At 28.2% G+C, this 15,065-nt stretch overlaps 2 protein-coding genes across 3 annotated transcripts in view; one reads left to right on the top strand and one right to left on the bottom strand.

The window, feature by feature from the left end:
• LOC100202088 (uncharacterized) overlaps positions 1–1,338 on the top strand; it is a 41,782-nt gene extending 40,444 nt beyond the window's left edge. The window contains exon 7 of the mRNA XM_065799742.1: positions 604–1,338. Coding sequence (XP_065655814.1) covers positions 604–818 — 215 coding nt within the window. The 3' untranslated portion in view covers positions 819–1,338. The remainder of the gene's footprint in view (positions 1–603) is intronic.
• A 2,271-nt stretch (positions 1,339–3,609) lies between these two features.
• Positions 3,610–15,065, bottom strand: part of LOC101237112 (spermatogenesis-associated protein 17) — a 31,943-nt gene continuing 20,487 nt past the window's right edge. For both annotated transcript variants that reach the window (XM_065799740.1, XM_065799741.1), the window contains exons 10-13: positions 10,638–10,685; positions 9,513–9,581; positions 9,354–9,414; positions 3,610–3,756 (exon numbers count right to left, since the gene is read on the bottom strand). In XM_065799740.1, the coding sequence (XP_065655812.1) occupies positions 3,694–3,756; positions 9,354–9,414; positions 9,513–9,581; positions 10,638–10,685 (241 nt within the window). In that variant the 3' untranslated portion in view covers positions 3,610–3,693. The remainder of the gene's footprint in view (positions 3,757–9,353; positions 9,415–9,512; positions 9,582–10,637; positions 10,686–15,065) is intronic.

Below are 15,065 nucleotides of genomic sequence, written 5' to 3'. Positions count from 1 at the left end.
ATGTAACAAAGTTGCTCCGCACAACTTTTTTGATGTTTATTTATGTATTTTTTATACACACAATAATTTTTTTAGATAGAAATTTATGTCTCTAATTTCGGCGTCATTTCTTTTTAATCCAGATGAGTGCGATGCGTTAAGACTGCAAGGACTTCTGGAAGCACCATAACCACAAAAATGTATATATATATATATATATATATATATAGAGAGAGAGAGAGAGAGAGAGAGAGAGAGAGAGAGAGAGAGAGAGAGAGAGAGAGAGAGAGAGAGAGAGAGAGAGAGAGAGAGAGAGGGAGAGAGAGAGAGAGAGAGAGAACAAGCAACAGTCCGTAGAACACATAAAAAAAGCAATTCTTATTTTAAGTATAATAGTAATCTAATATAAATAGGTGAGGAAATTTAACAAAAGATTACAAAATTTCTTATTAAAAAACTTTTAGTTTAAGTGCTCTGCAGTGTTATCTGTTTTTGTTTGTTTCAAAAGTTGTTTCATAGCACGCATGCGCCAATATTATTCCTAACTTTAGCACTAATATCATTAATAATTAATTAATAAAATTGTATTTAATTATGATTATATTATTGGTTTTGTGACTTTAGAAGCCAAGCGCATTTTAACACCTCATACATCATTCGAAGAACTTGTAGCTGCCCAGTGTCAAGATTTGGAAGAAAAATTGGTCGATCAAGTTACGAATTTCTACAAAGAGTTTCACAAAAAACTAAACAAAATACGAAAACAGCATTCCATCGCGTCAACAGAGTTAAACAACAAAGCATTATTAAGTAATAATTCCGAAAGTTCGACCGTTTAAGCGTATCCCACTATTGGCCGTAACGAAACGGAACTATCGGTAACAGTAACATTGTCCCAAAACTTTTGTTTATTATAAATCTTTTTTCAAACTAACGCATGAAATTCATCAGGTATCTTCAATAAAAAAAGATCTAGTATTTTATACATAAATAACTATAGGTAGGATTCTTCCAATCAATAGTTACTAAAGGTTGGATCCAAGAATCCAATATAAAGAATGTAATTTTTTGATGTTCTTAAAAATAGTAAATAACCATTACTTGGGACCAAAAAATTATATTAAGAGTTAATTAAATATAAAAATATATTATAATAATGGTGGAAATAATCTATGAATTCATTTAAAAATAATAATTTTTTTAATAAAACTTTATAAAATAAGCAAGTTGTAAATATTTTTACAAGTTGTTTTTTGGAACATTTTTAGGTCTTTGTATATTTATTAGATATCATTGTTTACTTAGTTAATATTGGATTTGTTCATATTTTATAATGTTTAAATAAACGCACATCATAGTTATGGTTTTATTGTTTTCACACGGTGTTAAATCCAGGATTTACATAAAGCTTGCTTATATTAAATCCAGGATTCACACAAAGCTTGTTTATGTTAATTCCGGAATTCACACAAAGCTTGTTTATGTAAAATCTAGGATTTAAACGGAGCTTGTTTATGTGAAATCCAGGATTCACACTAAACTTGTTTATGTTAAATCCAGGATTCACACAAAGCTTGTTTATGTGAAATCCAGAATTTACACGGAGCTTGTTTATGTGAAATCCAAATTTTAATTGAGAAAGTAAAACAGGTACAAATATTTTCGCAAAAAAACTAACCTGAACTAGGTTTAAAATGTTTCCACAAAATTCAAATTTTTGCACTAAGTGAATTAAGTTAGATAGTGAAAGGTGACTATTTTTAATCATGAGGTAAATTTCTTTTTAAATAAATAAATATTTTTTTTTTTTTTTTTTTTGCGCATCAGAAATTTTCTTATACACTATTAAAAGTTTAAATTGGGTTGTAACGTGTGGTTTTATTTTTTTATGCAATAAAACTCGGTGTCATATTGTTTTGATTTACATGTTTGATAAAGCCAAACCTTGCAACATGAGATTTCGCATTGATACCACTCGCTACTTTGATTGGCTGAACTTCGCACAAAACTTTACAGCATTTTTTACACTTAATTTGATTAATTGTTATTGCTGTTGTTGGAATTGGATTTATTTGCTGTTAAGCTACTTAACACCAAATAAATAAAGTTCTAACAACGTAAGCATAATTGTAAGTTAAGTATTTCAAGTATATAATACAACCCTTTTTACCCTTGGCATATTTACATTTTACTTTAGGATGCAAACATTCGTTGTAAAGCTGACCTAATCGCAATTGTTTTGCTGCTTTATTTGAATTCCGATTAAATAGCCGGAGCTATATAACATATGCTGTTGTTAGATATTTTTGGTGTTTATTCAAAAAGTAGTTACTGGTACTGGTAAAGGTGGTGTTTGTAATGGCATAAGTTTTAGTGACTCGAACAACAAAGACTCAAGTTGAGTCTTCGTCATTTAGTAATTTTCATTTAATAAAGTACATCAAAATACAAAAATACCCATGGGAAAAAAAGGCTTAAGAGTTGTTCATAAATTATATCATGCTGAAAAAGGGTTGCGGGGCGTATGAATTTTTCGACACTTTGTGATAAGAGGAGGGAAGGGTTCAATAAGCTTCAATAAAAGCATAGTAATAGTAGTAGTAGTTGTAGTAGTAGTAGTAGTAGTAGTAGTAGTAGTAGTAGTAGTAGTAGTAGTAGCAGTAGTAGTAGTAGTTGATGCGGTAGTGGTGTAATGGTAAAGCGCTCGCTTCATAAGCGAGATGTTCCGAGTTCGATCCCCACCACGTCCCTGGTAGTACCGCGCTCAACTTGTTTCTCCGCGCAGTGGCCTTGTTCAAGGCTCGTGTTTCGAAGTTATAGAGTTGAGAGAGGGTTATAACCACTTTTAAGTAGCATCCTCATCTGTAGTGGCCTTCTCGGCCTTGGGGAAGTGAATAACAAAAAACAAAAAAAAAGTAGTAGCATAGATAGTATTTTATGTAGTAGAATAGGCAGGATTTTTTGAGGTTATAGATGAGATCTTCTTAGGCATTGTGCCAACTCCAAATTTAAGTATGTTTATGTTAAATGAGAAATTGCGACGACTGGAGCCAGGGAACGAAAAAACCCAAAGAAAACTCAATTTTGAAAAAGGTCACTATTGAGCTCTGCCTGATTCTAACAGAAAATTGCTCTTATGTTCTTAAAATCATTTTTCGAATGCCGTCGTCATTATCATTTATGCGAAACTAATTATGCAAACAAGTAGTGTATTTTTTTATTTGTTACTAATGTTGTAAACGTTATAAAAATAAAAATTGGAAATATTTGTTTACAATATACTAGACTGAGAATATATCCTTTAAACTCGGTCGACTTACCGTTAAAAGAAAGTTACATTTGCAAGTAAAAGTAAAAATGCAAATTACTTTTACTTGTAAAATAAATTACTTTTTTCAAGTAACAGTTACTCATTTAAAAAACTAAACTAAGTTATTAAGTTGTACAATTTATTTACGTGATCACGTAAATAACTTGTACAACTTAACTAAATAACTTGTACAACAATGTAAAAAAAAAAGATTTACTTTTAAATGTAAGTAAATTATATATTTTAATGAGTTATGTAAAATAGTTCATGCTTAAAAAAATAATTTGCGTTTTTACATCAAAATAAGTAAAAGAGCCATCCCTAATAATAATATCTATTTTAGTTACTGAAAACTTTTACATTTCTTTTTTCACGTTAAAGATTATAAACATTATTTTGAACATTTATCTTTGATCTTCCACAATGTCACCAAAAATGGGAATTGGAGAAACGACACACTGAAAAAGCTGAAAGAAAAAAATTACATTAAAATTCAAAACTTGAAAAGTTAATATTTAAACCAGATTAATAGCACCAAAATAAAACGGTGCGCGACCAGATGAAAAGGGTCAAACTGCCTCTAAGAAAAAAATTTAACTTTTCTGACAAAAATCAAAAACAAAAAAAAAAAAATTTAAATTTAATGCCGATTCTAAATAAATTTAATTTTTTTTTATTATACACCGTTCAAAAAGAAACTTTCTTAACTATGTTCCTACAATAGAATATTATAAATTTTATTAATACTACTGAATATTATCCCAGTGGGCATGCGTCGTCCGGGGGACGACCGTCGGACGTCCACGAGACGTCAAGCGGACGTTCTCCGGACGACGCGTGCCCACTGGGATATTTAGAAACAAATCCAATTAAAAGAAAACAATGAAATGAAACAAATCCAATAAAAAAGTTAACATTTTCTCCAAGTAAAGAAGACGCAGATTGATTAAAAATGACATATGAAATATAAATAAAAAATTCTTATGTCATGATATGCCATGAAGAAGAAACTTAAACTTATCAGCCTAATGCTAAGATCAACTGTAGTAACTGTTCACCTATTTTAAAAACAAAGATGGAGGATACTAGAAATATTGATGAATCATATTAGATTGTTACTGAAATACAGTACATAGTAGTTCAATAAACTTTGCTCTGATGTTTTGTTTGAGGTCATTAAATACTTTTGATTTTACAACGGCCGAGCAATGGTTCATCGTTTTTTCGTTTAGTAATTTTTCCCTAAGAACTTTGAGAGGTATCCGTCGTTAAGGACGTTTACCCGTAAAAGTAAGCGTTGAACCACCTTCGCTAATCATACTATTTTTTTCTGACTGTTTTTACAGTGTATATATACACTACATAGTGTATAATAAACACTATATAGACAATCATACACTGTTTATATATATATATATGTTATATATATATACATATATATATATATATATATATATATATATATATATATATATATATATATATATATATATATATGTATATATATAATATATATATATGTTATATATATATATATATATATATATATATATATATATATAATATATATATATATAGATATATATATATATATCTATATATCTATATATATATATATATATATATATATATATATATATATATATATATATATATATATATATATATATATATATATATATATGTATATATATATCTATATATCTATATATATATATATATATATATATATATATATATATATATATATATATATATATATATATATATATACATATATACATATATATATATATATATATATACATATATATATATATATATATATATATATATATATATATATATATATATATTTACATATATACATATATATATATATATATATATTATACATATATATATATATATATATATATATATATATATATATATATATATATATATATATATATATATATATATATATATATATATATATATATATATATATATATAGTGTATGCTTGTCTGTATAGTGTGTATTATATATATATATATATTAGGGTGGAGTGAATTTTAGATTTTTTTACAATTCGTTTAGCCTGGGTGTGCAAAAGTTGTCTATTCATTTCAGAAATACTCTGGAAAAATATCAATGCTCTAGGAAATTATCTTGAGGTTCCTCAAGACCTTTAAAATTTTAATGGGTCCCTAATATTATGTAAAAAAAAGTTTTTCAAAAGTATGTCATGTTGGGTCTCAAAAGAAGCAAAATTTTATAAAAATTTCAAAAATAACAATTATTTTAAAAAAAAAATTGTTATTTTATAGTTAATTGCAGAAAAAATGATCTTTTAAACTAAAAATGAAAAAAGTTTATTTTTTTTTAATTATAATTTCAAAAAAATCTTAAATAATAATTTTTTTATAAAATAATTGTTATTTTTGAAATTTTTATAAAATTTTGCTTCTTTTGAGACCCAACATGACATACTTTTGAAAAACTTTTTTTTACATAATATTAGGGACCCATTAAAATTTTAAAGGTCTTGAGGAACCTCAAGATAATTTCCTAGAGCATTGATATTTTTCCAGAGTATTTCTGAAATGAATAGACAACTTTTGCACACCCAGGCTAAACGAATTGTAAAAAAAACTAAAATTCACTCCACCCTAATATATATATCTGTGTGTGAGTATATATATATATATATATATATATATATATATATATATATATATATATATATATATATATATAGAGAGAGAGAGAGAGAGAGAGAGAGAGAGAGAGAGAGAGAGAGAGAGAGAGAGAGAGAGAGAGAGAGAGAGAGAGAGAGAGAGAGAATCCCTAAGGAACTTAAACAAAACACAAATGATGTTGAAATCACCACGCTGTAAGGTTATTTCCTTAAAGAAATGTGTGATTTGATTAAATCCCTGAACTGTCTTAGTCAATGTTGAAATAATATTTAAATAAAAATATTTATTTAGCAACCATGCATTGTTAAATGTGGAGTAGATATCTAATACAATATTCATTGGGAAAAAAATTAATTATTCGAAACTGATTAACAAAAGAAAATATTATAATACTTAAGTTTACATTTTTAAAAACAAAAAGGATATTTTTGATAAAATTTTAAACATTTTTAGTGAATGTAATTAGTAAATAATGTTTATTCATTTTTATAAAAACACATTTTTGATTTGTGGCATTATGAGTACAAAGTACGTTATTTTTTTTAACAGACCTCTTTTTCATTTTAAATAGTATTTTGAATTGTTAATAGAAGCACTTCTTAAATCTTTGACCTCCAAAAAAGAATAATTTTCTGCAATCTCACGTAAACAGAGGTTAGTTTGTAGAACTATTTTGCTAAATGTTGAAGTAGCTATTTGAAGAGCGTTTCTCGGTAACCAATTTTTTATAATTCCAACTAAGGTTCCAATTTGATATAAATTATTTTTATATCTAACACAAGCCCCACAAAGTAATGAACTTCTAACACAAGCCCCACAAACTAATGAACTAATGAAATTTTAGATTTATTAGGTTATTTCCATCGAATGGATCTACTTTTGGTATATCAACCAAAACAGTGGAATCGACTAATACGTCTTTAGAATTTTTTAAAAAAACACCTTCCATTTTTTAGCTAAAATTTTCAGGTGTTTTACAGCAAATTCTCCTGGGTTTTTAATGGTTTCCTCTAATTAGTATTGCGACATATAAATGGACTCCATTAGATTCCATTCCATAAACAACAAAACATGCTTTACTGTCACTGCCAGCTGCTTTCCTTCTGATGCAAAGTAACACTACAGATGTTTTAGTTGTTGAAGCAAGAGTTGAAGTAAAGTTGTTAGCTGGTTCAAGTCGTTTTGTTGTCGATAAAAATAATTGATTCAATTTCTGGTAGATCCTCTTAATTTAAAACTTGAAGCATTGTAATCAAATAATTCAAATGATTGTAGGTCTTTTGATGTTGAAGCGCCGTTGTTTTCTTCTTAGGAAGCTACTGGCAAGTCTACTGATTAAGAAGTAGATCCAAGCCCTCTTCAGTAACAAGTTTTTCAAGCAACTTTTTTCAAATATAACTGGATTGGAGTCCTGTTTTTGGTTCTGTTCCAAACAAAGCTTTGTAAAGTGATCATTCTGTTTAATTTCCTAATAAAGTTCTGTTTTTGGTTCTATTCTAAATAAAGCTTTGTAAGGCAATCGTTCAATGGCTTCATGAAAAAAAGAACTCTTTTGGAATTGAACAAAGTAACAACCTATAGATCAATTTTTGTGTCAATTAGTCGAGCACTTAACATAGCTTCAACATCTGGATTTGATTGGTTAACAGATCCTTGATTAGCTTGATGTCTAAGCCTACCATATACAACTTTAAAACTTGTCTACAGAAGTGTTAATTCTTTTATAACTGCAGCTGTAAATTCACAGCCATTGTCGCTTTATAGAATTTGAGGACAATCCACTTTAAAAAATAATTTTAACAGCTACATTGCTACTTCTGCAGGTCTTTTTGTCAATGACCAAAGAAAGCCAAAACTTGTTAGGAGGTCCTGTTAGTGTAAGAGCCATTTGTAATCTGTTATTGAATGTAAGTCAACTAAGTCAACTCGGCAACTTTGATTGAAGTCAATGAAAAAAAATTTTTCAAGACTGACACAGAGTGCACAGCTTTAAAAAATCTAGTACAACTGAAGTAGGTATTAGGTATTTAGATTTCAAACTATACAGCCTTTTATCTCAACCTTCCTGGCCAATCGACTGATAGTTTTCCGAAATATGTGGTAAAAATTTTTCATTGGCACTACTTTCAAAGCTAAATTGGAGTCAGATTTTCTCAAAATCAAAACAAAAAATCTTTTTCTTCAAAAAAAGATTTTGTAGTACTTACCCTATATACCCGGTGAGAAATCGGCTAGAGAATAGCTAGCTATAATCGTAACAATAAAGACAGCGATTTGGCCACGAGGATCGCTAGCTTTTTTAAGATAACGACAAGCTATCGATATTTGAAAGATATAGACAGCAATTTGACTGCAAGGACAGCTAGCTTAATAAGCTAAAGACCCACTGGCTATTGTAGCTAGCGTCATATTGTAATAAAATCGCTGTCTAAAAAATTTTGATATGTTATAGATTTGTAGATATTTTGTAGCTAGCAAGCTACGATATGTAGCTAGTGACACATTGCTAAAAATTGTAATGTTTAAAGTTCAATTATTCTCATAATTAAAATAGACTCAACTCTAAAAATCGAATTTTTAAAGATGTTTAAGACATTAGGAAATAACAAAATAAGAAAAAAAAATCGCTTGAAAATTGCTATAAAGCTAGCTAGTTGCTCGCTAGTCGCTAGCTCATTTCCCACCGAGTACTTTCATGACACTATATTTTATTTACATGGTAGTACTGTGTATAATATAAATATAATATTACAAAAACAATACTTCTTTTTTTGTCTTACTTTTAGGTGCTTAATACACATGAGGAGATGTTTGTTAATTTTCGGAAATTTTCCCCACCTATTCTGTTTATTAGAACTGGACTATTGATATAACCACCAACCCTTTTTATTCCTCAAAAAAATCCATGAAAATGTGAATATTTAAGTTGCGACTCAAAGTTTCGTGGACTTTCCAAAAATGTTAATGATTTTTTATTGTTAAAATTGTTGTTGTAAAAACATAACTACTGTGATGTATAAAAAAAAATTTAGAGTAGAAAAGCCGCTGCTTTTTTTTATTGCTATATCAACTTTATTATTGTTAAGTAATAACAATATTGCTTAACTTTTGAAAAATATTTCCAATAAAATTATACACAATATATAGTGTATTACTTTATTTCTAATATTTTGTGTATAACTTTATTTCAAATAAAAAGTTTAGAATTTTGTTAATACTTTTTAATGATAAAATTGCTATAACAACAACAAAATTTAGCAGTTTTTCTACTCTAACTTTTTTTTTTGAATTATCAGCCATTATGAACAAAGCATGTGTGCATAAATATAAAAATTATTTTTCATATAATAGTTTATGTTAAGTTTGCATAAATTGATACCTTCTCATATAAATACGGTTCTGAGGAGTAACTACGAAAATGCTTTGTTCCATAATTTAAGCTAAATAATTAAACAAAATTATTGCATGGCAGATACAAATATATTATTAAATCAAAATCAATAAAAAATGTCATAGATACTTTAACCATTAAGCATACCTTCCATAACGCGTCGAAGCAATTAATGAAGGAACATAGGAGTACTTCGGTTTAATGGCTGTAAAAAACCTGCATAAGTAACATTAAAAAAATGAAAGATTTCAATTTTTTAATTAGATTATGTTAGATTCAATTATAAATAAAGTTAACAAATTAGATTATGCTAAAATAAATTATGTTAAAAATTTAATTATAAATAAAGTTAATAATGGAAGTAATATTAACAAAAGGAAGTACGCAGTTTAGCAAATAGGAAGTAGAGAATTGGATCATGTGACTGAATTGTTTACTACTGTTAGAGTGCTTTAAATAATACATAATACTGAAATTATGGATAAATTATTCAAGATAGTAAGTTATATGTTTTAAGCATGCCTACAGAAACTTTGACTAGTAGACATTATGATTATCTTTTTATTAAATAAACCCCATACTAGATTAGTTGATAAGTCAATATGTGAATGACTCATAATCAATGTTGAGTTCGAAGATATTGTTGAAGCAGCAAAAAATATGTTAAAAGAATAACTTTGTTTTATTAAGTTTTTGATTTATTAAAAATGTTTGTTTCACAAAACTGATGTTTCATTTTTATAACATATCAATGATTTTTCAATCACATTTCAACATATCAACAATCTTTCCAAATCTCTTTGATCACAAAGTTATATGAATATAACTTTGTATCATTAGTGTATATGTTGAAGATACAGAAATCATATCTGTTATAAAAAAAAATAAAAAAAAACAATTTACTTTATAAAATGACATCAATTTATCAATTCACGTGATTATGATATAATTTGGTTTAAAATTATTTATGTGTATGAGCATAGGTAAATGCATTGTTATACTTGTAAGAAGTAAAGACAACATTATACTATACACATTGACATTTTCATAACTTCGTTTACTTTAACAATTTTGTTAAAATTTTTTAAATTTAAGACAAAAAGTAGGAATAACAAAATAAGTTAATTAAATAAATATGCCATTATACAGAATGCTACCAAGAGACACAGTGCAAAAAACTTTTGCAGTGCAAATGTTTTTTGCACTGTGGCCTTATTTTTAGTTTGATAAGCCTAATAAATTATATAATTTGTTCATTAACAAAAAACTTACTTTTTATCCACAATACATAGAGTTGAGTTATCCTTTCGCCACAGTATTCTAAAATATGCACATAAAAATAATTTAAAAGTTAAGTATTTTCTTGTATATTTTTTTTTGTGTAACTTAATTGCCTCATAAATTGATAAAATTTTTAAAGTGGTTGTTTAGTTCTGTTTATTTTCATTTATTTTTTGACTTTTTTTTGTTTAGCTCCACAACTTTTAAATTTTACAGAAACAAATCACAATAGATCAGCATAGATCACAGAATTGCAAAAAATAAAACATACAGCTGCTAATATTGCTACATGTTAGGTCTGGTTTTTGGCTTGCTACCATTAAAAATAATTTTAACCAATAGAAAACTAAAATCTGACTTATTATTAGCTTTTTTATTTGCTTAATCATTATATTCTGTGCTTGCCACAATATGTTGTCACAAGTAGGCCAGTAGCTTTTACATTTATGCACAAGCTACTGGTAATTAGCTTTCTTTATCAACCCTTTATGGGTTTATAAAGAAAGCTAATTGGTGAATAAATTAACTGGAAAATAATTAAAGAAATTAAAAATATTTTTGAAAATAAAATTGAAGGTGAAACATAGAGATCAAAAATTATTTAGTAAAAATAATTATGTATAATATTTATGCTAAGTTATTGCATAAATAATATAATTACCAGTTGCTAATATGTTATTTTTTAGATTATAGATTACTGGTGCATTTTAAATACTAGTGAAGATGTATAAACATATACATCAGTATTGCTTGTTTAAATAGTAACTTTATTATCTTAATTATGTCATCCGATAAAATACTGGTAATTAGCTTTCTTTATTAAGTAGCATCAAAGAGGGGGGAGGGGGGAGAGGCAGAAAAATGATTTGGAGGTGACAGAGGTTGGGGGTGACATTAACCCCTAGAAACCGTTTTTTCGAAATTTTGCACTTGTGATAAATATACTTTATCGATGCATTTATGTGCCTTTTATTATAACTATTAAGTATGAAATTAAAAAAAGTTTGAATTTGCTAAGTTTACTTTATTTAACAATTATCATTAAAAAAAAAAAAATTAATAATATTGCAATGGTTTGGTTATTTAAAAATATATTTACACTAGACATATTACTGAAAACAAGCATTAAGAAAGAAATTTACTTTCCTACTAGTTTATAAAAAATTTTTTCTGCAAGATTTCATTTCCAGCGGGTACAGAACGTTCGCTGGACATCATAAGAACATTATACTGACTTGTGATAACTTTAGGGTGTTGTATAGATATCTTACAAACGACTGTGCACACTGGGTTGAAGCAAAATGATTTGTTGATAATTTAAAGTCAAAGTTTTCAGCAAACTCACATTCAATTAAAATTAATGTCAATCTAAAAAGACATTGTTTTATCATTGTTGATCACAGATAATTTTTGATAATCTTTAGTCTACTGAAACTCTTTTGTTATAAGCAGATGTAAAAGGAAAAGTCAAATTGATTTTGTAGAGTTTTTGTAGACAAGTTAGGAAAACATAATGCCATCCATTTCTCTATTAAGAATGGGTGTCCCAGAAAAAAATAATTTTGAATTTAATATTGTGCACTTTGTCAATCCTCTTTATTTGCTCCCAGTAGACCACCATAAAAATATCAGGGCTCAAAGTCACTGTTTAGTTGAAGAAGGTGTTTCAGAAAAAACTTGCATATAAATTTTAATGAATTTTTTTTCCATTTATTGATTGAAACTCCAGTGGTATTCAATATTTTTATAAAAATCAAATTGTTATAATCAAATTAACTTCAAGTTAATTTAAAGTTAACTTAAAGTTAATTATCCAATTTATTAATTTTGACTGCTATACTTACTGCAACTTTGAAAAAATTTCATAATTATTTTATTCTTTATTAAAATTGCATCGTTTTAAAATGTTTTTTAAAATAAAATACAACAAAATACAAAAAAAAATTAGTGGTGCAAGAAATTTTAAACTTTAGTTGGAAAAAGTATATTTCAAAAACAAAAATGTACCCATATAGTGCTTTTTTTATCTAAATATTTTTCAAGTCTTGTTTAGTGGTACGTTTAGACACCTTCTACTGGTTGTCTAAAACCACCATCATCGTGCCTTGGAGCCTGTCTTTGGAATGTATCCTTCCAATGAAATCCTGTGCCAGTTTAATGTGTTTTTCAGCCCTGTCATTAACAACTGCTAATTGATGTACACTGGACATTAATGTCTTGAAAGATTTATTGTTGAAACTTTTCTCCAAATTTGACTTCTTTCCATGAGATAATGTCATCTTTGGTTATACCTAGATGGAGAAAAAAGAGACACTACTGAGAAACAAAGAGAGGGGATAAACCTGTGTAAAAGGTTCTGGTTGTTATTTGTCAAAGCTCTTCATCTCTGGAACATCTCATTTTAACAATTCCACAAGAATATCCATCCTCTCTTTCTCTTCTAAGCGCTGGTTTGCTAAAGCAAAGATAACACACTGTGGTGTAAAAAACAAACTATGTCTGAGAATACTAAGATTAAGAGCTTTGCCAATCTTTCTGTACTTCTTGGAGTAAAGTGGGTCTATCATGAAGATCATTGGATGGAGCCTGAGCTGCCATTGGGCTCTTCAGAAATAATAAACAGTGAAAGATCACAACATAATCTGTTGCATCTTGTATCATCCTAATCTCATTGATACTGAGTTGTTTGTTGTAATTCTTGGTCATTCGATTTCTAACAGATACAATGAATCAGCCATAAATCTTGCTTCGTGATGTGCACCTGGTTGTAGAAACCTAAAGTTCAACAAATCTGCCCTGAGGTAAAAAGCTACCAGTTGACATAAATACTTGTAATCACCACTGTCAAAAATATTTTTCTTAAGAACTGTCATGCAGAACTGCATTGTTTCATTTGCAAGATTGTGAAAGAGGGTTACAAGAGCAAACTCAGGTCCATCCTAATTAAATTTCTCAATGTTGGCCAATGTATTCACACCTTTTTCAATGTTAGGCCAAAGATCTTAATGTTTTTTGTACAAGGATCAACTGGGTCCCTTTGTTTCTCCCTGTAATTCCATCATAACATGATGAACATGTTATTCCATTATATGATGCCTAAATTTATTATTATTATCATTTTCTGTTATTACTCTCAGAAAAAAATGAAAAGAAAAAAATGCCTGTAATTTATATAGTAACACATTATACCTGCACATTAGCCAAAGAATTGGACAAGGTAGAGAATAAACTGCAATATTTCTAATTTCATCATTATGTTTTCCAGTGTTTGAGCAAGTTATGTCAGCACAACAACCTATGATCTGGTCTGTTAAGTCATAATATTCCACAAGACTTTGCCAGTGCTTGATCTTTCCTTTTGGAGAAGTGTACTTCAAGTATTCTCAGAAGAAAGTCAAGTGAGCTGGACTCTGGAGAGGTTCACTACTAATAGACAACCCTTCTACTGTTTGTGAAATTTTGATCTCCATCCTGAATTGTTTCACCAACTTTGTGTCAAAGTGAAGAACAAGTTCAATATCCCTTATCTTATCCAGGTTCTGCTCTCTTACTATAAGTGCTTCATTCTCTGTAATTTCATGGTTTTTTCTTGCCATCTGCGACTTAGTAATGTTCAACATGTCAATATCTACTCCCCCAGCTTGGAATAGGGAAGACAACATTGCTGTTTCAGTTCTCACGCTAACTTCATACCTAAAAAAAACAGAGCATTGTCGTTTTTAAATTATGTAACATTTAAGTTGTTTTAACTTAAAGTTGTTTATATACTTGTCATATACTTCACTTTTTTATACATAAGCTTATTTACTTTGTTATAAATGGAATCCACTTATCCAAAACATAATTCAGACTGAGTTAAAGCCAAATCTTGGTTGAACCATGCAACTTTTTTTCTTTACGGTAGGAGTCTTAAAGTCTGAATCATAATCTGTTCCACTACACCTAATGGAGAACTCCTGCTGAAAATTTCTCAAACCTTCTTCTTCTGCAGCTTTTTCCAGTAATTAGCATTCATTTTTTGCTCAATTGCTCTCAGTCTCTCCTCCTATTGCTCTTCTTCTACCATTTTCCTCAGCACGTTTTTCATCCTTTCCTTACCTTCAGCAACTAGTTCAGCAAATGTTTTGTCATTATAGTAGGACATCTTGACCATGTCCCTTTTCAAACATTACTTCAAAAAAATTGAATCCTCTTTTACAGCATATTTACTCCTTCTAGGATCTTTGCTAATTAACTTGAAAATGTCTTCCTTGTGTATAGGAAACAAAACATTGGCCTTGTCGAAGAACTCTTAAGTGTGTTGGGTCATAGTTTCTTTGCTCATCTCTAGGGTTTTTATCTTTAAAAATTTAATATACTGGGTATAAAGAGAAATGATTCTATTCCTAAATAAAAAAGCTAAAACATTTAAAAAATGTC

This window comes from Hydra vulgaris, chromosome 06 (genome assembly GCF_038396675.1).
Source record: "Hydra vulgaris chromosome 06, alternate assembly HydraT2T_AEP".
In the NCBI taxonomy this organism is placed as follows: Eukaryota; Metazoa; Cnidaria; class Hydrozoa; order Anthoathecata; family Hydridae; genus Hydra; species Hydra vulgaris.
The sequence above is the reverse complement of the archived record's forward strand: the minus strand, read 5'-3'. Positions and strand labels throughout refer to the sequence as shown.